Consider the following 27,061-nt stretch of genomic DNA (forward strand, 5'->3'; position numbering starts at 1 on the left):
TCCAAGGAGAAATTCCTAAAGATTTTCATTTCAGGTAAAGATTAAGATATTTTTGTTTTCTATTTTTGTTGACTTAATTTGAGTGTAATATTTTAATATATTTCATAAAGAATTGATAACTTACTTCCAAACTCATTCAATGTTTTTTATTGAATCAATTAATATTTGAAAGAAATTCTGAAAATAGTTTAATCTATTTTTTAACGAGGCTCTCAACATAAAAAATTCTACACAGCCAAAAACATATTCGATTTCATAAAATGAACAAGAATTTTTTGTAGCACCCATTTTCAAAGACGTATTTTTTCACATGAGAGAAAACAAGGAAAAGAAATGGTTAAACGCATTAATCCAGAAAGGTACAATAACAGATAAACTATCTGGATTGACCATTCTTGGACAGTCCGCTCGTGATGATGAAGAAGGTGCAAAGGCTGTCAAACAACTTATTTCAATGATGAAACGAACAGATAGAAGGATCAGTGGAATGGCTATGCAAAATCTTCTGCAATTATTTCAAGTGAATCTTCTTCCAAAGAACAAAGAGCTTTCTGTAGATGATCCAAAAGATGCTATGATAAAAGAACTTTATGCATCATTTATTCGTGCTGTCAGCGAGAAAGCCAAAGACACTGTTCTTAATTCCAAAAACCATGCTATAAAAACATTAAGTGAGATGGCTATCATGCCTGAACAACGTCTTTCTGTCTTGTCAGAACTCGTTAACAAACTCGGAGATAATGTAAAAAGTGCTGCTTCACTGACTTCGCATCTCATTATTATTTTATCAAAACGAAGGCCCGCTATAAAGCCATTGATTGTCGAGGAAATAGAAAGGCTGGTTTATCGTCCAAATATTTCTCAAAGAGCACAATTCTACGGAATTGTGGCATTGAATGGATTCACATTAGATCCTGCTAAAGATGCTTCTGTTGCGAATCAAATGCTGAAATTGTATTTTTCACTATTTGACGACATTTTCAAAAGAAATGAAGCACGCCATGCTGCTAAGCTTGAAGAGTCAAAAAAGAAGAAAAAGAATCGCTGGTCGCAAACGAAGGAGCACGGAAAGAGAGGAAGAAAAGGAAAACTACTTCAGAAAAAGAAGGAGATGCTCGATGAAGCCGAATCCACAGAACAGCGCCTTCTATTTGCCGTGTTGAGTGGAATAGGCCGTGTGATGAACATCGCTGGAGCTGAAAATGCAGCGAAGTTTGTGTCACATCTTAATTCGCTCTTTCGTGCCTCTCATTCGCATTCATTTGCATCGTCGCTTCGTGCAATGCTTCTGCTGCATCGCCTGCTGAGTGTTCAGGGCATCCTTCCAGACAGATATTACAATGCGTTGTACGAAAAGCTCTCCGACCCCGAGATGCTCGTGGAGAAAAGCCAGCATCCTCTCTTTTTGGGTTTGGTATTCAAATCTTTAGAGGCAGACAGTGTGGATGAGAGGGTGTGCGCCTTCATCAAGCGGTTGCTGGGTGTATGCTTAGTGGCTCAGCCTTCGTTTGTGTGTGCCTCGCTGATGGTTGTGGGAGAGCTGTGCTGCAAAAGGAAGGCGCTGCTGCACACGATGGTGTGCGAAGAGACAGCGACAACAATCAATCCTGCATTGATACCCCATTCAATTGCCCAATCGCTGCTCAATAAACAAGGATCACAAGCGAATGGATTGAAGATAAATATGAAAGGAATGATGATTGTTAATCCCAAGTTCCTGAGGAGAGATGGAGATGCAGAAAGTGGGAACAAAACAGAAGAAAAGTGGAAGCTTCTGAAAAGCAAAGAAGAACTCGAGAAAGAAAAGCAGGAGAAGAAGAAAGAATGGATCGAGAAATTGTATGGGAAGAAAGTGAAAGATGAAGGCGGCGATGCTGAAGAGCCAAAGATGATCTCCTTCGCTGCTCCATCAGCACCTTTGGCATCATCATCAGCGTTGCTTGCCTTAGACGATGATGAAGATGAGCACTTTGTTGATGCACCAGACATTGACGAAGAAGATATAGAAGCCGAAATCAAGAAAAGAGAGGAAGCAGCAAGCGAAGTTTCATCTGCCAAAGATGTTAGCTTGAATTCAGAACCAAAGAAAGAAAAAGATGCAGATAAGACTCTTTCTTTTCCCTCTTCCTCTCCTTCTTCTGGAAAGTTGCCGATCAATCCTCTCATTTCAGCAGGTGGGTCTTCCGTTTACAATCCCTTCAAATTCAATCCTCGTTTTTCGCATGCTGATTTGTCTGCTTTCTGGGAGCTGCAGATGCTTTCACTGCATTATCACCCATCAGTCGCGTTTCTGGCTAACAAAATTCTTCGAATGGGAAAACATTTGAAGAAGAAATACGACGATCTCAGAAAGAAATCTGGCTTGATTGAAGAAGAAGAGGAGGAAAAGAAAGAGAAAAAGGAGAAAGAGAAAGAAGAAGCTGAACCCGAAGCAGAAGAAGAGTCGTGGGAAGTGCATTATGCAGGCGATCCATTTTATGATTTTTCGCTGACTGCATTTTTGACGAGATTTGCCTTTAAACGTCCAAAGATGACGAAAGAGCAGATGGTGGAAAAAGAAAAAGAGCAGAAGATGATGAGAAAGAAAGCGTTGATGGAAAGCAGGAAAGGAGAGAGAGAAGAATACGAAGATAGCAGCGCAGAAGAGGAAGAGGAAGAAGAAGATGAGAAAGAGAAAAAGCAGATGCAAGGCGACGATGATGCTGCATTCAAAGCATCTGACCTTTTGCCTTCTTCTTCTTCTTCCAGCACAAAAGAAGCCTTTTCGTCTTCGTTATATCGGATGGGTTCAGTTGCCTTTGCTGAGCAAAAAGAAGAGAACATTGCTCCACATGAGCGCTTTTTCTTCAAATACTTCTCTGGAAATCCAGCTGTATCAAAGAAGAAGATGAAGCAGGAGGAGAAGAGGAAGGAGAAAGAGAAAGAGAAGAGGAGATCAGAGAAGATGAAAGAAAGAGGGGAGGAAGACGATGGATTCCCGGGCTTTGGCGAGTCAGAGGAAAGTGAGAATGGATTTGAAGACGATGAGTTGGACGACTATTTGATTAAACTTGAGGAGCAAGCACTTAACAAAAAGAAGGATAAATCCCAAGATGATAATGACGACGAAGGAAGCGATGGTGAAGAAGGAGAAGGCAAAGGAAAGAAGAAGAGAAAGTTTGATGTGGATGAAGATGAAGATTCAGAACTGGAGGAAGCACTGAAAAGAGAATTTGCTAATGATAGCGATGACGAGGAGGAGGAAGATGAAGGAAACGAAGAGGATGAAGAAGACGAAGATGGTGTTCAAGTGGAGGATCCATTTGGAGAAATGAAAAAATCGAAGAAGAAGAAGAGATTCGAAGAAGAAGAAGAAGATGAGGATGAGGATGAGGATGAAAGCGAAGAGATGGAAGGGATTGACGATGAGATGGAAGATGAGTATGATGATTACGATAACCTGGAAGACGATGAAAGCCTGAATGACATGGAAGATGAGGTGTGGAGCGAGTCAGATGAAGAAGTGAAACAGATAGAAGAGGAAGAAAAACGAAAACGAAAAGGAGGAAAAAGCAAGGAATATGACGAAGATGGGTATGGAAGAGAGGAAAGAACAGTGAAGAGAAGAAAAATGGATGATGATGATGCACAGTTTGACAGGAAGGAGAGCAGAATATTGAAGAAGAAACTACCATCACTTGTGTCGGCAGATGATCTGGATGATCTTGTGGAAAGCACACTTCACGAAGAGAAGATTAGACAGGAGAAGAGAATGAGAGAAAGAGAGAGAAAGCAGGGCGGAAAATCCACTTCATTTCCGATGAAGCCAAAAGGAAGAGTGGGAAAGAGGATGCACTAAAAGGTTAATGGCAAAAAAAGAAAAAAAAAATATTTCTTGCACTTCACCCCCTTTTTTAATTCGTTAAATAAAAACACTTCATTACAAACAAAAGAACTGAGTAAAGTTAAAAGTTGTGAAATGATTATTTTTTTTAGTAAAGAAAAACTCCATTTCTCCCTTTCCAAACGATACAACATAAATACAAATATGAACAAAGTGAAGTGAATTATGTGAAACGACAAGTATCCCTGCCTCACCCTCACAGCCTGTGCGGATGCTCCTTTGCATGAACATAAGAGGAGAAAGACGTCGACTGGCAGAAAGATGAAATGGATCGGAGCTTTTCATCCTGCACGAGTGTTGTGAGGATCTGGTTGTCAAATATCTTTCGCTCAATCCACTCAATCACAGCGCCAAACAGAATGAAGATGGCAATGTACTGTATCCACGCAAACTTCAGCACTTCAAATAAAGATGGAGTGTAGCTAGAAAGCACATTGAGTTGATAAACATAAATTTTTGATTTATGAAGTGAAAAAGAAAGGATTGATGAGTGGAAGTTTTATAGAAAAACATAAAAAAAAACGTTACAAAAAATGATAAAGGAAATATTAGAAACACTAACCGCACTTTCTGTGGGACAATGTTCATTACCAGATGGATGTCGAAGCATGACGTGCTTGCTGCTGGAAGCCATTCAGGAGGATAAGGAGAAGATAGCACAGCGGATTCTGAATGAATTTTCAAATAAAGTTGAAAAACAGTTACAATTACAATTTGAAAAAAAAATAAGAACAATGGAAAAGAGCATGCCATCATCAGTAACCACTCGATGAACAAAATACTCAGTTGTCATGTTCTTAAATGGAATAACAAGCTAAAAAAATATAAAATTTGCATTTTGAGAAATAAAAAATTCATAACTTAAAAAATATCAAACCGAAGTATTGAGAAGCGGTGGGACCTTCAATAATGGACGCATTCGAAGTGGTCTGTTTTGGGATAAAACAATTTTTCCCTTCAAATGAGCGCGAAATATTTTCAGAAATGCAATGGAGCAATTGTAAAATCACACCTCTGAAACAAGTGCATTTCCTCCAACAGAACCAATATGAGACAAATACACAAAGGATTCCAATGTCAATGGAATTGGATCCTATCATTATAATTTTCACGTTACAAATAGTAAATAAAACTTTTTCAAAAAGAATTTCTGCACAATCCATACAATTAGCTGGTATTGAGGAAAATACACGAATTTAGCCGAAATGATTGTGTCTGCTGTCTGAAGGCAAGACCTCACATTCAAAGTTATTTGATTAGCTCTTCCATCTTTGTTGAAATCCTCAACCTTCTCTTTAAAAGTGGTGGTCATATCGTTTGTTCCAAGTATTTTTTGCACGGCCAATATGCTGCTGTCTGTATGGTCACCAGAAACACCTCCAAGTGAAATAATAAATTTTCCAGTTGATGTCACATGTGGACGTTCAGTGTATTCGCGCTCACGAACCCAAAATGCTAAAATAATAATTGCACGCAATGAGAGTTAAGACATTTAAAAATGCAACAGGCGCGATAGAGCAAAGACAAACAATGTGTTGCAAAGCAAACAACAAACGGAAGCACTATTTTGCATATTAAGAAAAATAGATCGATTAGACCTATCAAAGAAAATCGTCCAGCAATAAATTGGCGATAAACTGGCCTTCGAAAGATTGGGCCAGACATTTTTAAAAAACTAATATTTATCAAATAAATATGGGAAAAGAATTCACAAGCATTCGTGAAGTAAAATTTATTGTTAAAAATTGAAGCATTAGCATAGATGTTATGAAAATAAAACCGGAAAACAAAAATGAGGATGATTTTGAAGTGAAGATAAATGAAATGATTTGATGACAGGGAAAAGCAAAAATTTATGAAGAAAATTCTTTCATAATTTTTGAATCAAACAACGCATTTTTAATAGGTTGATTAAAAGCATAAAACGGGTTCTTGCAGACATAATCAGAAAACAGAACATAAACTCTAGCTAACATTTTCTGGACATTTGGTGTTCCAAGTTCTGTGATTGCAAGGAACTTAATTCCTGTTGGACTTTTTAAGCATTGAATGGTAAAATTATCAGTTTCAATAGATTCTATCCCCGATGATGCATGAGGAATTGGAGATAATTCAGCGGATATTGCATATTGACTATGAAAGAAGCCTGCAAGCTGGAGAGCACTATCTTCATTTGCTAATTTGCAGTCCGGTGCAAGGTCCTGAAATTATGCATTAATTATGTTCAAAGAATCAAATAATTAAACAATCATATTGTTACGATATAATAAAATAATACTTAACAAAACTTTCTTGTATATTAAACCTCCACTGGGGGAGATTATCCAGAGACTTAGAAGGCCTGTTTTGGACATCACTGCACCAAAATAGTAAAAATGAAATTCTTTGGATTTCAATATGGGTAAAATTTTCATCCAAAACTGAAACAAAAATTCGTTTTTCATGCTTGTGGCAAGAACATGAACATTTTGATATTATTAAGAAATTTATATGATCCTTCCCAGTATAGAATATGAACAAAAAGAAACTAAAAAAATGAGCGATGAAAATACGGACACAGGAAAGTTTGAAATGCTTACAAATTCGACGGTTATAAGGGTTGCTAGAGAAACAGCGTGCTCAGAAGATCCAAACGTTAGAATGGCGGGACCAGCAGTTATGCTTTTGAATAAAGCTGCAACAACATTTATTCATTATCTGACAGCAACTGCACAAGAAATCACTGCTAAAAAAGGAAGAAGCACTATGGGCTACACAGATATTGTGGAGGCGATAGGAGAGATGGGAATGACACATCTGCTCGATGAATTACAACCATTTATTCAAGGTTTATCTTTTTTGATTTTCGTTTTCACAATTTTTTCCGTTTTGTTGCTTACTACATAATAAAGAAATCGTTGAATCAAAAAGAAAGCCAAACCCAACGTCACCTCCTCTTTCACCAACCATCCCTTCATTCAATAATGCTGCAAACGATCAAGAGCAACCAACTGTCGAACAGCAGGAACCAATCGAAGAAGCAATAGAAAATTCATCTATACCTGAAATTCTTTCAGAAGAAATAGATCCAGTAGACGTTGACGCGGGAGTGGCGGGTGATGATAATGAAGAAGAAGAAAATTTAGAGGATCTTGAAAAGGAGTTTAATGAAGAAGATGACGAAGGCAAATCAAATAAACTTGCGTTAAATGTTGAACACATAATACAAAACGAAATACTAAAATCTTAAGAAATGTTTTATTTTATTTTAAAGTTCATAAAGAAATATAAATATTTTCGAAATGCTTGAATTGCTTTTTTTCAATAATGCGTGATCGCAACAAAATAATAAATAACAAATAATTTGTGTGCTTTGAAATTTGCATAAATCGAAGTCACATTTTCAGTGCACTCAACGAGCAAGATGTTGAATGACTAAATTACATTAAAATTATACGAAGAAAAAGAAAGAAAACAAAATGTTTATTCCCAATCTGAAATATTTGATTAAACCTCTTGAAGTTCGCTTTTTGTACATAATTTTGTGGCCGCACTCTTTGCAAGACACAGGCTGACCTAAAGGAACATATGTTTCCACACCGCAATCTTGAATGCGAATCAAGCAACATTAACAAAAAAATAATAATCAAATCAATGCTGCATTAATAAACCTCCGCAAATATATGGTACTGATTTTTTCTCTGCTGGTTGAGCTGGTTGTGCAGATTGCATTTCTTAATTAAATTACTATGGGAATGAAAGATGAAAAATATAAAGTATGGCAGAAAAAACGTTTGATGATTAACTCCCTGGTCAAGGTTTGTACAGCTTTTATTACTGCTAAATTCACACTGCTTTTTAATAACTAGCCAACGGCCATTCGTCCTTTACTGGACGATCCCTGTTTGAAATTTATTTCAATTTTAATATATTTTATTAATGTTTAAATTTTTCCACTTCTAATATTGTAGCAAGTTTTGATTTGACTTTTGAGGGACAACAACTCGTTGATTCTCAAACGAAACCTCTTAGTTTTGCGGTTGTTGGTCCATCTCTGTCTGGGAAAACCACTCTTGCAAAGTTAATTGCACGCTCTTTCGGTAGTGTATTCATTTCACCTGAAACCGCTGTACGTTCGTGTATTCGAAGAAAAAATGAAATTGGAAGAAAAGTTTACTGACTTTCATTTTTTTCTAAATTCAAAGCTTATTTTTTGAAATGATGGAAATTTTTTTATAGATTTCATCTGTTTTAAGTTCAGGGCAAGCGATTGATGATGCTCTTGTTTTAGAAGCAGTTCATGCAATGCTAAAGCTGGAAGAAGTCGCATTTCGAGGATATGTCCTTGATGGACTTCCAACAACAATTGAACAATCAAAGTTTCTTTTCAGCCAGAAATTTGATTCAGCACAAGTTCAGTCTCCAAACAAAGGGTCTAGAACAACTTCACATCAATTGTCATCTCAACAACGCACTTCATCTCCTTCTCAGCTTAGACCACTTTCACCATCACGTTCTTCTTCTGCATCTTCAAGTGCAAGACGACCTTCTTCTCCATCAAGGCCATTAACACCACCAATGCGTCTTGGATCTCCGTATAGTCAGCGACCATCTACACCACACAATGATGGCTCCAGTCAAGCACGTCTTCCCCCTCTCGCAGGTACCACTTCATCCTCCTCACCTTCTGCTCCAGAAGTTCGAAGCTCAACCCCAAGTCATATCCCACCATATCCTTCCAGTGCTATCCGTCCATTCGAAACAGTCGCTGAGCAGAAAGTGCGATTGGAGGCAGAGCAGTATGCGCGCGAGGCGGAAGAGAGGCGAGAAGAGAGGGAGGCAGTGGAGAAGTACTGCGAGCGGCAGGATGCGCTGAGAGCAGAAGTTCTTCCACCAGATGTGTTTATTGTGTTGGAGGTGTCGAAAGAGACGCAGAACGAGAGGAGGCAGAAGCTGTGGATCAACCCAGTGACGCTCCGAACACACTCGATCTGCATCGAAGACGATGTGGTTGCCAAAATGATGGGCAAAAGAGAGAAGAGAAGGAGATTTGGTGCTGGCCCATCGGCAATCACTGCAAGTGGATTTGATGGCATGATGTATGGGAAGATGCCAGGAGACGAAGGAAGAGAGGACAGCTGGAGGATGATTGGACGAGTGGGCAGAGGAAGCGAAGAAGGGAAAGAAGCTGAAGAGACAATGCAGGAGAGAGACGAGGCATCAGAACGACTGCGAAGAGCGAAGGAATTTCTGATGGCTCATTTGCCACCGAAGGAAGGAGAGGAAGAAGGGAAAGAAGAAGGTGAAGGAAGAGAAGAAGGCGAGGAAGGAGAAGAAGTTGAAGATGAAGCCACAAAAAGAAGAAGAAAAGCAGCTGAAGATCCTCTTTCGTATTTGTATGATCTGAACGAAGAGGAAGGAGAAGAAGGAGAAAATGGAGAAGATGATGAAAGAGCGCAGAGGATGAGGCTGCGTGCAATAAAGGAGAAGGAAAAGAAGATGATGAAAGGGTTGTATCGGATTGTGCCACATCCACATTACGGCGGAGGTGTTGGCAGAGCGTTTGGAGAGGCATCTGTTTTGGAAGATGGAGAAGAGGAAGGGAAGGAAGGTGGAGATGAAGAAGAAGAGGAAGACTTGCTGAAGGAAGAGGAAGATGATTTGGGGTTGTTGGGCGCAGGAGAAGAAGGAGAAGAAGAAGGAGGCGAAGGCGAAGAGCAGCTGACTGCTGCAGAGAGAGAAGAGAAGATTAGAGAAAAGAGGCAGATCTTAGATTCTCTGAGTGAAGAAGACGCACAGCAGCTGGCAGCGGTGCATTTGGTGCCTATCTGCAGCTGCCATGATCGCGTTGTGGTGGATGGAAGGGGAGAGGCATCGCTCGGAGGAGAAGAAAGAGCCGGGAGAGGAGTTGGGTGCACGGGGCTGATGCAGCGGGAGGTGAGGCATGCGATTGGGAAGGACGGGGAAGACTGCACAGCACTCAGGGCATTCACAAGAGAGGCAAGAAGGATGGTGCTGGGGCTGGTGCTGGACGAGGAGACGATGGTGGCAGAGGGGGAGGAGGAAGGAGAAGGAGGAGAAGAAGAGGCAATTGAAGCGAATGATGAGGAGCTGTTTAGTGAGGAGGAGCTGCAGCAGATGGAAGCTGATGAAGCGTTGATTGCATCTGTTGGAGAGGAAGAGGCAGACGAGGCAGAGGAGGATGAAGAAGAAGAGATTGAACCGATTTACAAGCCACGTCCACCAAAGGAAAAGAAACAAAGACAGAGGAGAATGAGGGAAGAGGAAGGTGAAGAAGAAGAAGAGGAGGAGGAGGAGGAAGAAGAAGGAGAAGAAGAGGACGAGGAAGAAGAGCTTGAACGAGACTATGAGAAAGAGAACGAGATACGTGAAGAGCGGAGGAAGCAGCGACAGAAAGAGAAAGAAGAGCAACAAATGCAAAAAGCGAAGGAAGTGGAAGAGGCGAAGAAGAGGCAGAAGGCGCGGGAGCATCGGAGAGTGTGTTGGGTGACGCTGCAGATGAAGAAGAGAGAAGAAGAGACGCGAAAGGACTCGATTCTGATGATTGTGAAGAGAGAATTCAGAGAAATCGAAGAGGAGACAGAGAAGGAAAGCAAAGCAGCAATGAAAGTGATGGGGATTGATGCAGTGTCGATGGGGAAGAAAGAGAAGATGGCTGAGAAGAGGAAGAAGGAGAGGGAAAGAAAGTGGAAGAAGAAGGAGAAGGAAGTGGCAGCTGTTGGAGATGATGTTGTTGCTGCTTTGAGAGGAGAAGGGAAGAAGAGAAAGAGGAGGAGAAGGGGAGAAGGAGAAGAAGGGGAAGGAGAGGAAGAAGAAGGAGAAGAAGAGGAGGAAGGTGAAGAGCAGAATGAAGAAGAAGAAGAAGAAGGAAAAGAAGCAGAAGAGGACGAGCTGAATGGAGAAGAAGAAGAAAACGAAGAAGAGAAAGGGAATGAAGAAGGAGAAGAGGAAGAAGAAGGAGAAGGAGAGGAAAGTGTTGATACTTCTGTCATTTCTGATCCGAAGCTGTTCAACTGGCCTGTTCATGAGATGCTTGTGGAGAGCGATCGATGGCTGTTCCCACTGGAAAGAGCAGACGAGGTGGCAAAGGCGAAAAGGACAGCATCTGCAATGATGACATCTCATATTGGAAACTCTGCTGCTTCTTCTGCTTCTGCTTCTGCTTCTGCTTCTGCTTCTGCTTCTGCTTCTGCTTCTGCTTCTGCTTCTGCCTCTGCCTCTGCCTCTTCTTCAGCTTCGTCTTCTCTTCTATCTTCATCAAGACATCTTTCTTCAGTACATTCAGAATCTGCCTCATCCTCCTCCTCCTCATCATCATCCTTCCATGACCCCTTCGATCTCTCTTCCCTCGAGCCTCTTCTCTCCTTCTATGCTCCTCGAAAGGGTATTTCTGATCCAACCACAGATGGCACTCCAACCACAGCACAGGTGATGAACTACGAAGCTGTCTCTGGATCAGCTGCAGTTGTAGCTGTGGATTTCCCTCAGAAGGGCAAAGAGGGAGAGATCAAAGAAAAAGGGAAGGAAAAAGAAGGAGAGAGGAAAATGGTGGGTCAGATTCAATCATCAACATCATCTTCTTCTTCCTCATTGTCATCATCATCTTCTTCAATGCCACCAATTCGTTTATCTTCTCCATCTTCTGCATCTCGTTCACTTCTTGCCTCCCAATCCATTCGTCGTCCATCATCTCCTTCTTCTCCTTCTTCTACCAGTCGTGCAATCACTCAGCCACTTTATTCAACATTCCAGTCATCATCCACTTCATCTGGCACTTCTGTCTCTTGCTCATTCACTCCTTCACATTCATCTTCATTTTCATCACAATCATCATCTTCTTCCTCTTCTTCCTCTTCTTCTTCTCTTTCTCTTCTTGATGCTCCTCCGCTCCCACCCAAGCACCCCCTCCCTCCTCCTCTCGTCAATCCTCGTCCAAAGCATCTCCTCCGCCTCTCTTCTTCTCATTCTCCCTCTGAACTTCTATCACAACTGGCCACATCTGTCCAGGACTCTCTGCCTCTTCCCCCAGCCTATCCACTCCCTCCCTCCGCTGCCTCTTCCTTCACTCCCCTCACTTCCTCCATCTCTCTCCACTCTCTTTCTCAACCACCTCTCTGCCCTTCTCCTTTGGATCCCATCAACCGCATCCCTCTCCTCTCCTCTTTAACTGTGCCACTGATGCCTCCACAGCTGCTGTTCCCTCTTCCCAGAGACAGATGGGCGAATCCTCACACTGGAGCACCACTTCCTCCACATCCAACAGGAAACAGAGTGGATGTGAGTGAAGTGGAAGAGCTGAAGGAGAAGAAGAGGAAGATGGAAGAATGGGAAAGGAGGCATCAAAGTGAGATGGAGGAGTATGAGGATGCGTTTGTGATTGAAGACTATGAGGAAGAGATAGAAGTAAAGGAGAAGGTTGTGAAGGAGAAAGCGAAAAGGGCTGAAGAAGAGGGTGAAAATGGTGCTGAACAAGATGAGGCAAATGAGAAAGGAGAGGAAGATGAGAATGCTCCGATGCCATTGAACAGAGAAGGAGAGGAAGAAGAAGGAAATGGAGAAGAAGGTGAAGAGGAAGGAAGAATGAACGAAGGAGAAGCAGAGGAAGAAGGCAATGAAAACGAGGAAGGCGAAGCTGAAGAGGGAGAAGAAGAAGGAAAAGGAGAGGATGAAGAGCCAGAGGAAGAATACATCACAGTGATGAAGACAGTCAAAAGACAGCGTCTTCTCCATAAAAACCCGCCAAGAGAGCCAACTCCATTCAACGAGCTGAAGGAGAGATGGAGCAAGATGGTGGATGTGTTCAAGACAGACAAGGAAATTGAGAAGGAGCAGGCAGAGCAGAAGAAGAGGAAAGAGAAACAAAGAGAAGATTTGAGGCTGATGATTGCATTGGCTGAGAGGAGGCAGCAGGCAGCACCGTCGGCTGTGCTGGAAAGAAGAATTGGGCGTCTGCAAAAGCAGCTGAGGCAGTTGGAGAGGGAGATGAAGAGGGAAGCAACAGACGACTCGAAGGAGGAAGTGAATGAGATGGCGAGTTATTTCACAAGGAGATCAGAAGAAGGCGAAAGAGAGGCTGAGGAAGGGGAGATGCAAGTGAATGGCCACTGGACAGAAGCTGAGCTGAATGTGGTGGAGACAGAAGAGGAGAAAGCGGACTGGGAGAAGCGGCTGGTCAGTGTGGAGTTCGTGAATCACATTCCACCAACAGACAATTCTCTTGATGAAAGTGCTGTGCTGGACTCTGTGAGCGAAGTGGCACGCACACACCTGGGGGGACTGCAGGTGCATCCATTCTACAGACACTTCTGCCCAGTCCATTGGGCGCTCCACAGACACGACAAGAGAGGAGGAGGAGAAAGAGGAGGAGGAATTGAGCATCCGAAGCTGGTGAGGGGAAGCCTGCAGAACGCAGTGGGGTATCGTGGGTACATCTTCCTTTTGTCGTCGAGAAGAAGAGCGCGATTGTTCGTGGCCAATCCACGCAGATTTTTGAGGGTTGGCCCGCCGCTTCCAGAAGACTGCCCAGATGAGCCGGTGGAGAAAGGGAAGGATGGAAATGCAGATGAGGAAGAAGAGGATGAAGATATCAATGCAACAGATGGGAATGGCTCTGCAGGGTTGGAAGCAAATGATGATGAGGAAGAAGAGGAAGAGGAGGAGGAAGGAGCAGAGAATGAAAGAGAAGAAGGAATGGCCGGTGGAGAAGGAGAGATGAACGAAGGAGAGAATGAAGGAGCAGACGGCGCTGAAGGTGCAGATGGTTCAGCTAATCTTTCAAATGGCTTATCAATCAACAAAAAGAAAGAGAAAGAAGCAGTTCCTCTGCCACCAGTGAGCATACCACTGAGTAAAACTCCTGTTGAGAAGAGCGGTCTTCGTGTTGTTGTTGTTGGGCCACCCTTGTCAGGAAAATCGACTGTGGCGCATGTTCTGTCACGAGTACTCAATCTGCGTGTGATTGATGTGGAAGACCTGCCTCCAACCACATCGAAGCAGATTGCACTGGATGAGGCGAAGGAGATTGTGAGCGGGGGATCTATTTCAGCAGACACATTGGCTGCGCATATTGCAGAGTCCTGTCGTGCTGCTGATCCAACACCAGATGAAGAAGGAGAAGGAGAAGGAGAAGGAGACAAAAGTGTGGAAGAGGAAAAGAAGAAATCAACTGGAAAAGAACAAAAAGAGAAGCAAACAGAAATGCATCTAACAGCACTGTATACACCGCCTGATCCATATGCACTGGCAGCGAAAGCAGCAGAAGCGGCAAAGGCAACAGCAGCTGCGTTACTTTCTGAAGTGACAGCTACCTCGCAAAAGGGGAAGAAAGGGAAGAAAGGCAGTGAGAAGGAGAAGAGTGGAGCAAGTGGAAGCAAAAATGATGGAGACAAGAAAGGGAAAAAGAAAGAAGACTCCAAAACAGCCGGAAAGAAGAGCACAAAAGACGAAAAGAAAGGAAAAGGCTCCAACCAAAAGGGGAAGAAAGACACATCCAACAGCGATGCCACAGTCGAAGGAGAAAGTAGCGCAGATGCAGAGATAGAGCCGATGCCGTATGCTGCAAGTCTGCCCTTTGCGAAGGGAGACTATCGTGGGTGGGTGCTCGACGGCTTCCCCGCGACGAAAGAGCAGGCAGCAGCGCTGCTGCGGTGTGGAGTGCAGCCAGATGTGGTTGTGGTGCTTGGGGCAAGTGATACGGATGAAGCACCGGCGGAGGCAGTGCAGGAGATCCAGCTGTCACTGAGGGCAGCACGAGTGGTGGAGGCAGTGAGGAAGGAAGGGATGGGGAGAAGGGGAAGCTTTGAGGGAGAAAGAGGAGATGAAGATGAGTGGAGCGAAGAGATGGGTGTGCACCCAGCAATTGTGGGGAGAATGGGGCTGTTCAAAAAGGAGAGTGCAAAAGTGCTGCATCTGCTGTCGAAGGACGATGCAGAATATGCCAATGCTGCAGAAGACGATGAAAATGAGGAGGAGAACGAAGAAAGAGAAGGAGAAGGAGAAGGAGAAGACGGAGATGGTGATGAAGCTGACAATGATAACACCGATCTAAAACAGAACCACTTCCAAAAACGAAATCCAAAGGCAAACCACTTCCAATCCCCGGACTGTTTCGCCCGCATTGTGAAAGTGCCATATACTCTTCCAATGCATCTGTCACACGGGAGAGTGCTGCAATCTGTGTGTCCTGTGTTCCCCAGAGCAGAAAGGATGGAAAGCTACGACGATGTCCTGCCCACACAGCGCGTCTTTGGCTGGTCGCGGCACTTCTGCCCAGTCACATTCAAGGAAGAGAATGCACTGGTGGTGGGGGACAGCCAGTTCTGCTGCATCTACCGCAGCCACGTCTACTTGTTTGCAGGGGCGGAGCAGCAGGCGCGATTTATGGATGCTCCTTTCTATTATGCCGAAGGGGGACCAGGTTGTGTGCCTCCTCTGAGATGCGTGGTGGTTGGGTCGCACGGAGCAGGGAAGACAACAGCAGCGGAGATGATAGCGAAGCAGTGTGGTGTGCGGGTGATTGGGAGGAAAGAGGTGATGATGTGGAAGAAAGAAGAGGAGATGCAGCAGAAACGAGCAGCAGAGCTGGCGGCGGCTGGAATGAAAGCAGAGAATTTGGCGAAAGAAAGAGGCGAGGTTGGCGAAGAAAGAATACAAACGTGTTGAAGAGGAGAGGAAGAAAGAGGCAGCAGAAGCAGCCAGATTGGCGTCTGGTTCGAAGGCGGGTCTGTCAGAAAAGGACAGAAAGAAGAAGAAGCCGAAGGTGGACTACGAGAAAGAGGAGGATGAGGAAAAGGAGAAAGATGCAGAGGAAGAAGGAGCTGAGGAAGAGGAAGAAGAAGGCAGAGATGAAAATGACGAAAATAACTTTGACATGGAAGAAGGAGAAGAAGGCGAAGAACGCACAGCAGAGGAAGAAGGAGAGGAAGCAGAGGCAGATATTCCAGTGTTCCCGCTCCTCATCTCTCGTCTGAAGGCGCTGAAAGGGTTTGTGCTGGATGGCTACCCAACAACCGCCGAAGACTGCGAGGTGCTGCTGAAGGATGGGCTGTGCCCAGAAGTGGTGCTGCAGTTGACACTGAGTGAAAGTGACTGCACGAAAAGGATGATTGACGTGGCAGCAATCAAAAAGAAAGCAAGCGAAATGAAAAGAATGAGAGATCTAAAGAAGCTGGCACAGCTGCAGAAGAGAGCAGCGAAACGTGCAGCAAAGGAAGAGAAGATGAAGGAGATGATGAAAAAGAAGAAGAGAAGGAGGAAGAGAAGCGACGAAGAAGAAGAAGAGGAAGAAGAGGAAGAAGACAACGAAGCGAACGCAGATGCAGAAGAGGATGCAGAAGAAGAAGAAGAGCCGTTTGACTTGAAAGCAGAAGTACAGAAGATGATCGAAGAAGCCAAAGAGAAAGCGTCTGAGAAGCACCGACGGTCTGAAGAAGTGGCCTCTACCATCATTTCTGCCTTTGCCGAGTGGCGTGTGCCTGTGCGGAGTGTGCCTGCCTCGCGGATGGCGCCTGTTGTCGAGGGATACATCAGAGCTGCCCTCCGCACCCACCTCAGCCCTTCTGAAGCAATGGAGGCAGATGCACCTGTGACACGCTCCCGCTTCTGGACGCTTCCTGGATCGCATCCGAAAGACGGGGCGAGGCAGAGCCTGCTGCTTCATGCGTATTCTGTTCCCCCGCCGATGGCTGTGCACTTCCTGGCGACACAAACACGGCAGTTGTCGCATCTCTTCAGCGGGGCGTGTCCTGTGTGTGCAGCAGAGAATCCAGATGCGCCGCCTCCTGCTCCGCTCATCCCGTCTGCCCTAACGATGCCCGATTCTCTTCCGTTCTGTGCGCTTCTGCCGTCGTCTGTGGCGTTGCCAGAAGAAGAAGGAGAGGAGGAGGAATTAGCTGATGCACAGTTGACTGTTGAGAGGAAGAAGAGGAAACTGGGACAGATCTGCAAGCACCTCGGAATGGAGTTCTGCGGACGCTCTTCCATTCCAAAAGTCGGCGGGTTTATCGATCCACCAGAGTCAACATCTATCAACCCAGCACAGTTTGCTTCATCTAAGCAGGCTGCTTCATCGTCTTCTTCTGTTTATTCTTCTCTTCTATCTGGTCAATCTACACAGCAATCACCAATTACTTCTTCTTCATTCACTTCACAATCATCCAAAGACAAATTCGATCCTCTTCTCGAAGCCTCATCCTTGCCATGCTTTGCGTGTGTAGGGCACACGATGTTTGTGCTGTGTTCACACGGCCATCGCTCCGAGTTCCTTTCTCACCCTGCTCGATTTGTTCTCCCTTCAATGCTTCCCTCTGCCTCATCCACACAGCCAGACGCTGAGCTAATCAGAAAGACCACAACCGCTCTTTCATCTGGACAGTTGTCAAATTCTTCATTCTCCCCTTCGTCTTCTCCGTTTGTGCCTCGTCTTCCATTGGGTACATCCCCAACGTTAGCTCCTCGAATAGCTGTGTTGGGTGCTCCATTGGCAGGCAAGACAACAATAGCGAGCGGACTGTCACTTGCCCTGCACACACCCCGTGTCACCATCACAGACGCTGTGTCTGCTGCAGTCAACAGCTCCATCCGTGTGTCCTCATCCACATCCATCTCTCGGAGGGTGAATGCGTGTCTTGCCATGGGCCAGTCGCTGGACGATGAGCTTCTGGTGGACTGTCTGCAGCACTACCTCTCAAAGGCACACTTTGCTCATCATGGATGGATACTCGATGGATTCCCCACAACTGTCACGCAGGCAAGGCTGATGGAAGGGAAGAGGTTGTTGCCGGAGTGTGTGATGTTTGTGGATGTGACGTTTGAGGAGGCCAAGAAGAGGCTGAAGAGAGACAGAGAACAGAAAAGAAGAAATCTCTTTGAAGAGATGCGGATGCAGCAGAAGCAACTGCAACAACAACAGAAAAGAAGCAGACCAAAACCTGCTTTGACAGCTGGAAGTGCAAATAACAAAGGAATGGGCAGAGGCAAAGCACAACCAACAGAAGATGAGCTGCGAGGCAAGCTGGCTGCAAAACGAGAGCTTGTGCAACCACGTGAAGAGCAGATTGAGTCTCTCCCTCTTTTGGACGATGCGATGCTGGAGATGTCATTCAACACACACAACATCCACCACGCTGGTCTTGTGCACTTCTTCCGCACAGCGCGGTGGGACGGCAGTGCGCAGATCAACGTGGTGCAGCTGGCGAGAGAAGAGGAAGACACGCCCCTTGTCGCAGGGAGAGAGCACAGCAAGTGGCGCCAGCTGACAAAGGCCATTGCGACTGCCCGGCGCTCCTGCCGCTGCATGGCCTCGTTTGCTGCGTGTGTCGCGCTGAGAAGGCCGGCGAGGGTGAGAGGGGTGCCTCTGCTGCCAGACTTCGTGTCCACACGCACCAGCCAGCTGCTGTCGTACTGCCCAGTCGAGCTGGTTGATAGGAATGTTCTGCTCAATTGTGCTGATGCTGCCTCGGTGAATTCTCGTTTTGCGCTGTTTTTGTCGGGAAAAGTGTATTCACTTGCTTCGAAGAGAAATGTTGCGGCGTTTGAGGCAGATCCAAAAAGATATATAACGGCCACGCTGCCAAGCAATCTTCCCTTCCGCTGGCAGCAGGCAGAGCTAAGAGCAGGGCAGAAGCTGAAGGACGTGTCGTCGAAAGTGGCGTGTGGTGGGTTCTGTTGCGTTACTTTGCATGAGTTCTATGAAGCAGAGAAGAACAAAAAGACACTTGGCTCAAGTGATGGCTATGCTAAAAACAGTCAGAATGGAGAAGCCAACTCGCAGGACAAAGAGAACGGGCTTGTGAGAGGGCGGCCTGAATATGGTGCGATGTATGGCGGGCAGCTGTTCTACTTTGCGTCGGCTGAGCAGATGCAGAAGTTCCTCAGAAAGCCCTGGGTGTATTCACAGACACAGCTGCCGAAGAGACTGCCTCCACCAGACATGCCTATCAAGCTGGAGGATCTATCGCCACATGGGTATCTTGAACAGACACTGGGGAAATCGGTTTGATTCTAATTAATTTTTTTAATTTATTAACTTAAAATTCTTTTATTTATTTGTAACTTTTTATTTAGATTATTGATGCACTGATTAAAGTCAGCGAACTTCGACCACTTATTCCTTATCGTAATCCAGTTGAAAGTGCTTTGCTGTACTGTGCATTACACGTCAAAGGTTTGTTTTTAAAAAAGAATTTATATTTGATTAATAATTATATTTTTTTTTCCATTCATATTTCAGCGAATAATCCAAATGCTTCTCGTGCAGCAAAAGAAGAAGCACAAAAGCAGTTTAAAGAATTTGAACAATATGCAACGTTATTGGACCAAATTGTTGAGCACGGGCAAGGTGAGGGAAGAGGAGAAATGTTCGATAAATTGGCTGTTGATGATCTGAAAAGATTCAAAGAATGAAAATAATCCTTTCCTTTCATCTTCATATTTCATATGCTATTTTTTTCATCCACTTCCTCTTTTATTGTATCATTTCATCTCATTCAAAATTTTTCTCTTTAATTGTGTTATTTATGTTTATTTTTTTATTTGATGATCATTTAGATCGACCCACATTATTGTAATTATTTGTTTCTTTTCCTCCTGCTGCTTGAACCAATCACCCTTGTAATTTATCAAGCATGGATCAAAAGAAACGTCTTGCAATTGGAGTTGATGTCGGATCGACAACAGTGAAAATTGTCTGCTTAGATGAAAATAACAATCTTATCTTTTCTAGGTACGAGAGACATCTTGCAGATATTAAGACAGCAGTTCGGAAACTTTTTGAAGAGACAAATTCAGAGATTTTCTATTTTGATGATTCCGACTCGAAAGGTTTCATTTATTGAATACAATTTACTTTTTATAATTCTTTGCGTGTGTTTTTTTAGAGAAAAAATATTTCGATGAAATTTCTATTGGAATATCTGGAAGTGGTGGAATGGGACTTGCAAACGCTCTAAAGTTACCGTTTACACAAGAGGTATGAAAAAAAATTAGATAATAAATCTCGTTAAAGTTTCTTGATAAAAAATAACATTTGCAAAATCTTAAAGGTTTTGGCTTGCACAAAAGCTATAAAGACATTTTTAGGGCAAGTTGATGTTGCAATTGAACTTGGAGGAGAAGATGGAAAAATCACATATTTTGGGCAGCACGGAGAAACCGAGCAAAGAATGAACGGGTTATGCGCTGGAGGAACAGGTTCATTCATTGATCAGATGGTATCCGTTCTTCGTCTTGAAGAGGAAGGCGGAGCTTTAAAGCTTAATGAACTTGCATCAAAGCATAAGACGATTTATCCAATTGCATCTCGGTGTGGTGTCTTTGCCAAAACAGATATTCAAGCATTATTGAATGATGGAGCTTCGAAAGAAGATATTTCAGCATCTGTGTTACATGCAGTTGTGATGCAAACAATCACAGGGTTGGCTTGTGGAAGAGCCATCAAAGGCAAAGTTGCTTATCTTGGTGGTCCACTCACTTTCCTTTCTGAATTGCGAGAGAGGTTTTCAGATGCACTCAATCTCGACAGAGAAAAAGACGTTGTTTTTCCCAAAAATTCTTTGTTCTTTGTTGCAATGGGTGCTGCTATTACTGCGCGTGAGGCAGCAGAGGAACAGAAACAGGACATGTTCCGCGAAGTATCAAGTGAAGCTAAACAGACAGACAAAGACATGACTCCAAAAGAGCCTGTCATTCCAATAGTTAATGAGGAACAAAAAGCATGCGATTGTTCATGCTCATCATCATCTGATTCCAAATGCTCATGTTCAGCTTCGTCTTCATCTGCATCATCATCTGAAGCACCTCTTTTAACTCCCTTCGAACACATCCAAAAATGGTCTCATTTGTATCAGTGCATCACACAATCACTTGAAATTCCCTCTGAAAATCCACGTCTGCCTCCTCTTTTTGCTGACGAATCAGAATACAAGGCATTCACAGAGAGACACAGCAGATGCAAAGCAGCGAGGATGTCTTTGGAAGATTATCTGAAGAAGAATGCATCAGTTGTGAGGGTTGTGGATGAGCATTCAGAACAGTCGGAATCAAAGAAAAGTGAAGACAAAAAGGAAGAAGAAGGAGAAAAAGCAAAAGAAAAAGAAAAAGAAAGCATCACTCCAGTCGCACCTGTGTATGTGGGGATAGATGTTGGGTCAACCACCACAAAAGTGGTTGTGATTGGCAGAGAAGCGCAGATTCTGTGGAATGACTACGGCAGCAACAAAGGGATGCCTCTTCAGTCGTGTATGCGATCCATCAGCAGACTGTATGAATCACTCAAACAGGCTGAGGAGAATGTGAAGGCGGAAATGGAACAGAAAGCTCAAAAAGAAGATAAGCAAAAAGAAGGATCCAATGATGATGATTCAAAATATCCAAAATTCCTGATATGCTCCTCGGGTGTGACGGGATATGGAGAAGCACTCGTGAGAACAGCACTGCGAGTTGATGAAGGCGAAGTCGAAACAGTCGCACATTTTCGAGCAGCGAGGCATTTCGTACCGCGTGTGGACTTTCTACTGGACATTGGTGGGCAGGACATGAAGTGCCTGTTCATTGAGGACGGGATGATCGACCGGATTGTGCTGAACGAGGCATGTTCATCTGGTTGTGGCTCTTTTCTGGAGAACTTCGCAACTTCGATGGGAGTGACTGTTGCGCAGTTCGCGAAGATGGGGCTGGAGTCGCGCACACCTGTGGACTTGGGCTCAAGATGCACAGTGTTTATGAACAGCCGGGTGAAGCAGGTGCAGAAGGAGGGAGCCACACTCACCGACATCTCAGCAGGGCTTGCTCTGTCGATTGTGAAGAACGCGCTGTTCAAAGTGGTGCGTATCAAGAACACATCTGAATTGGGAGCGAATGTGGTGGTACAAGGGGGCACTTTCTTCAATGATGCTGTCCTCAGATCGTTTGAGATTGTAATTGGGAGGAATGTGGTGAGGCCAGACATCGCTGGGCTTATGGGCGCGTTTGGCATGGCGCTGATTGCACGAGATAATCACAATGCAAGAATGATGAAAGGGGAAGGAGTGGATATTGCTTCTTCTTCTTCTTCTTCTTCTAACATTGTTTCTCCTCAGCTCTTCAGCTCAACTCTTCTCCCTTCTCATCTTCTCTCCTCGTTCTCCTCCACTGTCACCACACAGCGCTGTGGTGGGTGTCTGAACAACTGTCTCCTCACCATCAACCACTTCTCTGATGGCAGACAGCATGTGTCAGGAAACAGATGCGAAAGGGGAGCAGAGCGGGCAAAGGGAACAGAAGATAAGCAGCAGCAAAAGGGAACAGAGAAAAAAAGTGAAGGAGAAAGGGTGGGTGATGATGTGCGTGTGTCTGACATTCCCAATCTGCACCAGTACAAGAACAAGCGCCTTTTCTCACACTACATCCCCCTCCCGCCAAACAAAGCGACGCGAGGTGTGATGGGCATCCCGCGTGTGCTGAACATGTTTGACGAGTTTCCCTTCTGGTTCACTCTTCTGACAGACCTGGGCGTGCGTGTGGTGGTCAGCGGGGTTTCATCGCCTGCTCTGTACAAATCAGGTGCAGACAGCATCCCCTCGGACACAATGTGCTACCCAGCCAAGCTCATCCACGGCCATGTGCTCGATCTGATCAACAGACACCGCTGCAAACGCATCTTCTACCCGTCGGTGCTGTTCACCCGCGCAACCGACAAGGAGTCCACGAATATCTCGCACTGCCCCATCGTTGGGACATATCCTGAAATTATGCAGAAGAATCTTGACTTGCCTGAAGGAGTTATGTGCCTCTCGCCATTTCTGCCTTTATTCTCAGAGGAAGACATGATTGACAGATTCATGGAGCATGTGGTACCTGTGCTTAATACACCTTATCCTTCTGTAGCATCATCATCAACTTCTTCTTCTGCTTCTTCTTCTTCAATTTCTTCTCTTCCACTCCCGCCCCCAGTGACCCGCAGTGAAGTTAAGAAAGCCCTCGCCCATGCCTACGAAGAGTGGGACCGCTTCCGTCAGGACATGATCCTCGAAGGCGCTCGTGCCCTCTCCTTTGTGGAAGAGCACCCTTCAATCCACGCTGTCGTGTTAGCAGGGCGCCCGTATCATGTCGACCCTGAGGTGTCACACGGAATGGCTGAGCTGTTCACTTCACTTGGGTGTGCTGTCTTGACTGAAGATTCCGTGGCACCGCTGGGGCAGACAACACTGCAAAGGCCGATGAGAGTGTTAGACCCAGTCTTCTTCCACACACGTCTTTATCACTCTGCCTCGTTTGTTGCGAAGCACCCGAACAGACGCATCCATCTGGTGCAGATGGTGTCGTTTGGGTGTGGGCAGGACGCAATCACAACTGATCAAGTGAGTGAGATTATGCTGGCGTATGGGAAGCCTTATACGCAGATCAAAATAGATGAGATTTCGAACTTGGGGGCAGCAAGGATAAGGGTGAGGTCGCTGCTGGCTGCGGTGAATGAGAGGGAGATGATGGATGCGAAGAACAAGAAGGAGCAGGAGAAAGGGATGGAGAAGATGGGGAAGATAGAAGGAGGAAGTAAAGAATCCACAACTTCAGAGAATAAAACAGAAGCAAATAAAGACAAAACAAAGAAGACAGAAAAGAAAGAGAAGAAAGACAAAAGAGACAAAAAAGAAACCTCTTCAATCATCTCATCTCTGATGGCAGCACCAGCAGCCCCGCCTGATCAATTAGCAGCTCCCACATTTCCGAAGAGTCTGTTTGAGACACCAGCTCCATTCACTGTTGAGTCAACATTTCCAGATGAACTTGTTTTAATGGAGGAATGCTACAACATGCAGCGGTATCTGAACAAGGACGGGAGTAAAAGAAAGCTCACGAAGGAAGAGGAGAAGAAGGAGAAGAAGCTGAAGGAGGAGGAAGAGGAGGAGAAAAAGAGAGTGAGGAAAGTGGTGGAGAATGCAGAGAAAGAGGAAAAGAAGGCGTTTGAGGAACTTGCGAAGCAGAAGGAGAAGATTAGGAAAGATGCAATTGCACAAAAGAAAGAAGAAGGAAAGGGGAAGAACGAAAAGAAGAGTGAAAATGCAAAGACAGAAAATATTTCTGCTTCTGCTTCATCATCGTCATCGTCATCATCTTCTTCTTCTTCAACAGAATCAGCTTCAACAACTGAACAATCTGTTGATGGTAATGCTAAAGTGTTCACATTCAAAGGATTTGAATGGCTGAAACGTCCAATTGAGACACAAACAACTTCTTCTTCACCTTCAGATCCTTCCACGTTTATCATCACTCCATATGTAGCTTCACCCTCATCCTCTCTTTCTCCTTCTTCTTCATCTGAATCTCTTTCTCTCTCTCTTTCTCTTCCCCTCAGCAGCGACATCGAATCTCTCGACAGCTGCACCGCAGATCGCTGCAAAGCCTGTTTTGCAAACGAAACCTGCCCCTCATTCATCCCTGACCCCAACACTCCCACCCCCACCCCTTCCCCTTCTGCCTCACCCTCTGGACTTACCCCTGCCCAGCTACAGAAGCGAAAGAATGCGCTCAAAAGGAAAGATCCCCGCTCGCAGCATCTTGGACCGTATGGCTACCCACACAGCGGCTCTGAGCTGTTTGTGACTCCACTCTACACAAAAGCGATGATGCAGCACCACACTTTGCTCTGCCCAACAATGTCGCCTTATTCGAACCCGTTCATTGTCACTGTGCTGAGAAGGAGAGGCCACGTCACGTTCATTCCAGAGGCCACACCTCCTTCTTGGCTGCCTGCAGGCAATAGAGAAGTGCTCTGCAGATACACTGTGCCTGTCGGCTCCCCAGCAGATGTCTATGAAACATCTCTTTCTCTGCTCCACAACGACCTCTGCATCCCTGCTCATCTCTTCCTGGGTGTGTTTCTGCATGCCCTGTTTGCACCCAACCACCCGCGCATCTTCGACCCTTCACGAGCTGTTCTGATGCTCACTCAGACAGGCTCTGCCTGCCGCGCCCCGAACTATCTCTCGTGTCTGAGGCGGGCATTGAGGGACATGGGTTACCCTCGCATTCCAGTTGTGCCATTAACAACAGTTGACAAGTTTGACGGACACCACCCAGCACTGGAGATGTCTGTGGGGATATACAGAGACGCGGCTTTTGTGTTTGTGATGGGCGATCTGCTGCAGCGGCTGCTGCTTAGAACACGTCCGTATGAGGCAGAGAAGGACTCAGCGAACAAGCTGTGTGTGGAGATGATGGAGAAAGGGAGAACATGGCTGGCGAAGGAGACGTCGTTCAGTTCCTTCACAAAGTGGGCGAAGGAAGCAATCACCCGCTTTGAGCAGTTGCCATTGCTGGATGTGCCGAGAAAGCCGAGGGTGGGCATTGTGGGTGAGATTGGGGTGCAGCTGAGGCCTTCTCTTAACAACTATCTGATCGACCAGCTGGAGATGAGCGGGGCAGAGGCGGTGTGCTTGGGAATGATCGACTTTGTGGGGTATTGTGCAATGGACGAGGTGTCTTTGCACAAGCTGCTGAGAAAAGCGCTTCCGAAGCAGCTGGTCTCGAAGTTTGCGCTGTGGTATATTTCTTCGCTTCTGGAGCCGATTCGGGAGATGCTGCACAAGTCGAAGAGATTTGACCATTTTTCAAAAGCAGAAGAGCTGGTTGATCTTGTGTCACCTCATTGCTCCCCGTTGATGGTGTGGGGCGAAGGATGGCTGCTGGTGGCAGAGATGGTGGAGATGATCACAATGATGGACTGTCCGAACATTCTTGTCCTGCAGCCGTGGGGCTGTTTGCCCAATCACATCACAGGGAGAGGGTTCATCAAGTATCTGAGGGGCAGATATCCGGGTGTGAATATTGTGCCGATTGATTTCGACACCTCGGCATCGGAAGTGAATCAGGCAAACAGAATCACGCTGATGCTATCGGTGGCAAAGGATGCGCTGAAGAAGAAGAGGAAGATGGAGAAAGAGAAAGAAGGGGAAAAAGATGGAATGGAGAAGAAAAAAGATGTTGAACAATCTGAAGCTTCTTCTTCTTCCTCCTGCTCCTCTTCTTCTTCCTCTTCAAATGATCAAATTTCAATCAATAAAGAACCAAAAGTTTCATCAGAAAAGAGTGAGATTGAGTATGAGAACAGACTGACAGACAAAGAGTGGGAGGCAGAAGTGCAAAGGAAGATATCAGCAGACAAGACACCAGATGAGGAATATGCAGATGATGGCAGATGTGCTTTTGGATTGAATGCTCCTGCTTCAACAGATTCTTCTTCTTGTTCTTCTTCAACTTCTTCTTCTTCTTCTAGTCAATCATCATCATCTCCTATTGAATCAACCACACAAGAATCATCGAAACCAGAAAAAGAAGAAAAAGAAGGAGAAGAAGAAGATAAAGAAGAAGCAACATCTTCTTCCAAATTGAATGAAGAGGCATCGCCATTGATGGGGTCACAAATGCCTTCTCCTTCGCCTGTCTCTTCTGCCTCACCCACTTCAGCATCATCATCAATGAGTGAGCATCAGATGGAAAAGGAGAGAAGAAAAGAAGAGGAGGAGAAAGAGGAGAAAGAGAAAGCTGAAGAGAAAGAAGAAAAGGAAGATAAGAAAGAGGAGGGAAATGAAGAGAAACAAGAACAAGAGAAAGAAAAAGAAAAAGAAAATGAGAAAAAAGCAGAAGCAGTGTCTGTCGAGCAGATACTTCCAATCAGCGATAAAGATAGAACTGAAAGTTCTCAAATATCAATTACTCCAACAGCAAGTGAAAACAATGAGAATGGAGAAGAAATGGGAAAGGGCAATGAAATTCAGCCAGAAGAAGAAGCAAAGAAAGATAATCAGATTGAGGCAAAGGAGGAAGAAAAATCTGAAGTTGGTGAAGAAGAGGAAAAAAGAGAGTCGATGGTTTCGTCTCCTCGCTCTGAAACGGATTAGCCTTCTTTATTGCCTCTTCTTCTATTTCTTCTTTCAAGGGTTTTCAGTGCAACTCTTTATGATTTTAAAAACTGAGTAAATTATTATAATTCATCCTCCAGCGCCTCATTTCACTCATTTTTATAAATGATTATAGTTAATTATTGATTTTTTTATTATTATTTAATGCTTACACCTCACATTTTTGATAGTTATCATAACTATGTATATTGGAATTAATTCATTTCAATATGAAAATTACACATGGTTTGTTAATTTTTTGTTTTAATTTTTCATAACAGGCATATTTTGTTATGGTTAGACT

At 44.6% G+C, this 27,061-nt stretch overlaps 6 protein-coding genes across 6 annotated transcripts; 4 read left to right on the forward strand and 2 right to left on the reverse strand.

Annotated features, from left to right (window-relative positions):
* The first annotated feature begins 292 nt into the window (after positions 1-292).
* Positions 293-3,950, forward strand: MONOS_1918 (putative CCAAT-box-binding transcription factor). Its single transcript, XM_067871800.1, has one exon. The coding sequence runs from the start codon at positions 311-313 to the stop codon at positions 3,836-3,838; it is 3,528 nt and encodes a 1,175-aa protein (XP_067736306.1). The 5' UTR covers positions 293-310; the 3' UTR covers positions 3,839-3,950.
* Positions 3,871-5,548, reverse strand: MONOS_1917 (putative transmembrane protein; the record flags this gene model as incomplete). Its single annotated transcript, XM_067871799.1, has 7 exons — positions 3,871-4,305; positions 4,446-4,551; positions 4,634-4,697; positions 4,761-4,838; positions 4,896-4,976; positions 5,049-5,338; positions 5,413-5,548. The coding sequence occupies 7 exons, from the start codon at positions 5,546-5,548 to the stop codon at positions 4,080-4,082; spliced, it is 981 nt and encodes a 326-aa protein (XP_067736307.1). The 3' UTR covers positions 3,871-4,079.
* Positions 5,549-5,590: 42 nt separating this feature from the next.
* MONOS_16843 (Transport protein particle (TRAPP) component Trs23A) lies at positions 5,591-6,297 on the reverse strand (the record flags this gene model as incomplete). Its single annotated transcript, XM_067869711.1, has 2 exons — positions 5,591-6,084; positions 6,172-6,297. 2 exons carry the CDS (start codon positions 6,295-6,297, stop codon positions 5,737-5,739), a joined length of 474 nt encoding a protein of 157 aa, XP_067736308.1. The 3' UTR covers positions 5,591-5,736.
* Positions 6,298-6,388: 91 nt separating this feature from the next.
* On the forward strand, positions 6,389-7,170 carry MONOS_1916 (uncharacterized protein). The gene is made up of 2 exons (XM_067871798.1): positions 6,389-6,710; positions 6,775-7,170. Exons 1-2 carry the CDS (start codon positions 6,419-6,421, stop codon positions 7,110-7,112), a joined length of 630 nt encoding a protein of 209 aa, XP_067736309.1. The 5' UTR covers positions 6,389-6,418; the 3' UTR covers positions 7,113-7,170.
* A 489-nt stretch (positions 7,171-7,659) lies between these two features.
* Positions 7,660-19,395, forward strand: MONOS_1915fu3836 (putative adenylate/nucleoside-diphosphate kinase; the record flags this gene model as incomplete). The annotated part of the gene is made up of 7 exons (XM_067871797.1): positions 7,660-7,680; positions 7,732-7,765; positions 7,834-8,033; positions 8,102-15,514; positions 15,558-18,875; positions 18,947-19,046; positions 19,113-19,395. The coding sequence occupies 7 exons, from the start codon at positions 7,660-7,662 to the stop codon at positions 19,283-19,285; spliced, it is 11,259 nt and encodes a 3,752-aa protein (XP_067736310.1). The 3' UTR covers positions 19,286-19,395.
* Positions 19,396-19,438: 43 nt separating this feature from the next.
* On the forward strand, positions 19,439-27,057 carry MONOS_3835 (putative CoA-substrate-specific enzyme activase). The gene is made up of 3 exons (XM_067873859.1): positions 19,439-19,702; positions 19,759-19,850; positions 19,924-27,057. The coding sequence occupies exons 1-3, from the start codon at positions 19,507-19,509 to the stop codon at positions 26,755-26,757; spliced, it is 7,122 nt and encodes a 2,373-aa protein (XP_067736311.1). The 5' UTR covers positions 19,439-19,506; the 3' UTR covers positions 26,758-27,057.
* Positions 27,058-27,061: the final 4 nt, after the last annotated feature.

Source organism: Monocercomonoides exilis, assembly GCF_001643675.1.
Source record: "Monocercomonoides exilis strain PA203 chromosome Unknown scaffold1-2713096, whole genome shotgun sequence".
NCBI lineage: Eukaryota > Preaxostyla > Oxymonadida > Polymastigidae > Monocercomonoides > Monocercomonoides exilis.

What these genes read in the sequence shown, in the direction of transcription:
- MONOS_1916 (XM_067871798.1), top strand. Translation starts at nt 6,419, where the DNA reads ATGAGCGATGAAAATACGGACACAGGAAAGTTTGAAATGCTTACAAAT. An exon ending in ATTACAACCATTTATTCAAG is followed by an intron (nt 6,711 to 6,774) that starts GTTTATCTTTTT and finishes TACATAATAAAG; the next exon opens with AAATCGTTGAATCAAAAAGA.
- MONOS_3835 (XM_067873859.1), top strand. Translation starts at nt 19,507, where the DNA reads ATGGATCAAAAGAAACGTCTTGCAATTGGAGTTGATGTCGGATCGACA. An exon ending in TGATGATTCCGACTCGAAAG is followed by an intron (nt 19,703 to 19,758) that starts GTTTCATTTATT and finishes GTGTTTTTTTAG; the next exon opens with AGAAAAAATATTTCGATGAA. An exon ending in AGTTACCGTTTACACAAGAG is followed by an intron (nt 19,851 to 19,923) that starts GTATGAAAAAAA and finishes AAAATCTTAAAG; the next exon opens with GTTTTGGCTTGCACAAAAGC.
- MONOS_1918 (XM_067871800.1), top strand. Translation starts at nt 311, where the DNA reads ATGAGAGAAAACAAGGAAAAGAAATGGTTAAACGCATTAATCCAGAAA.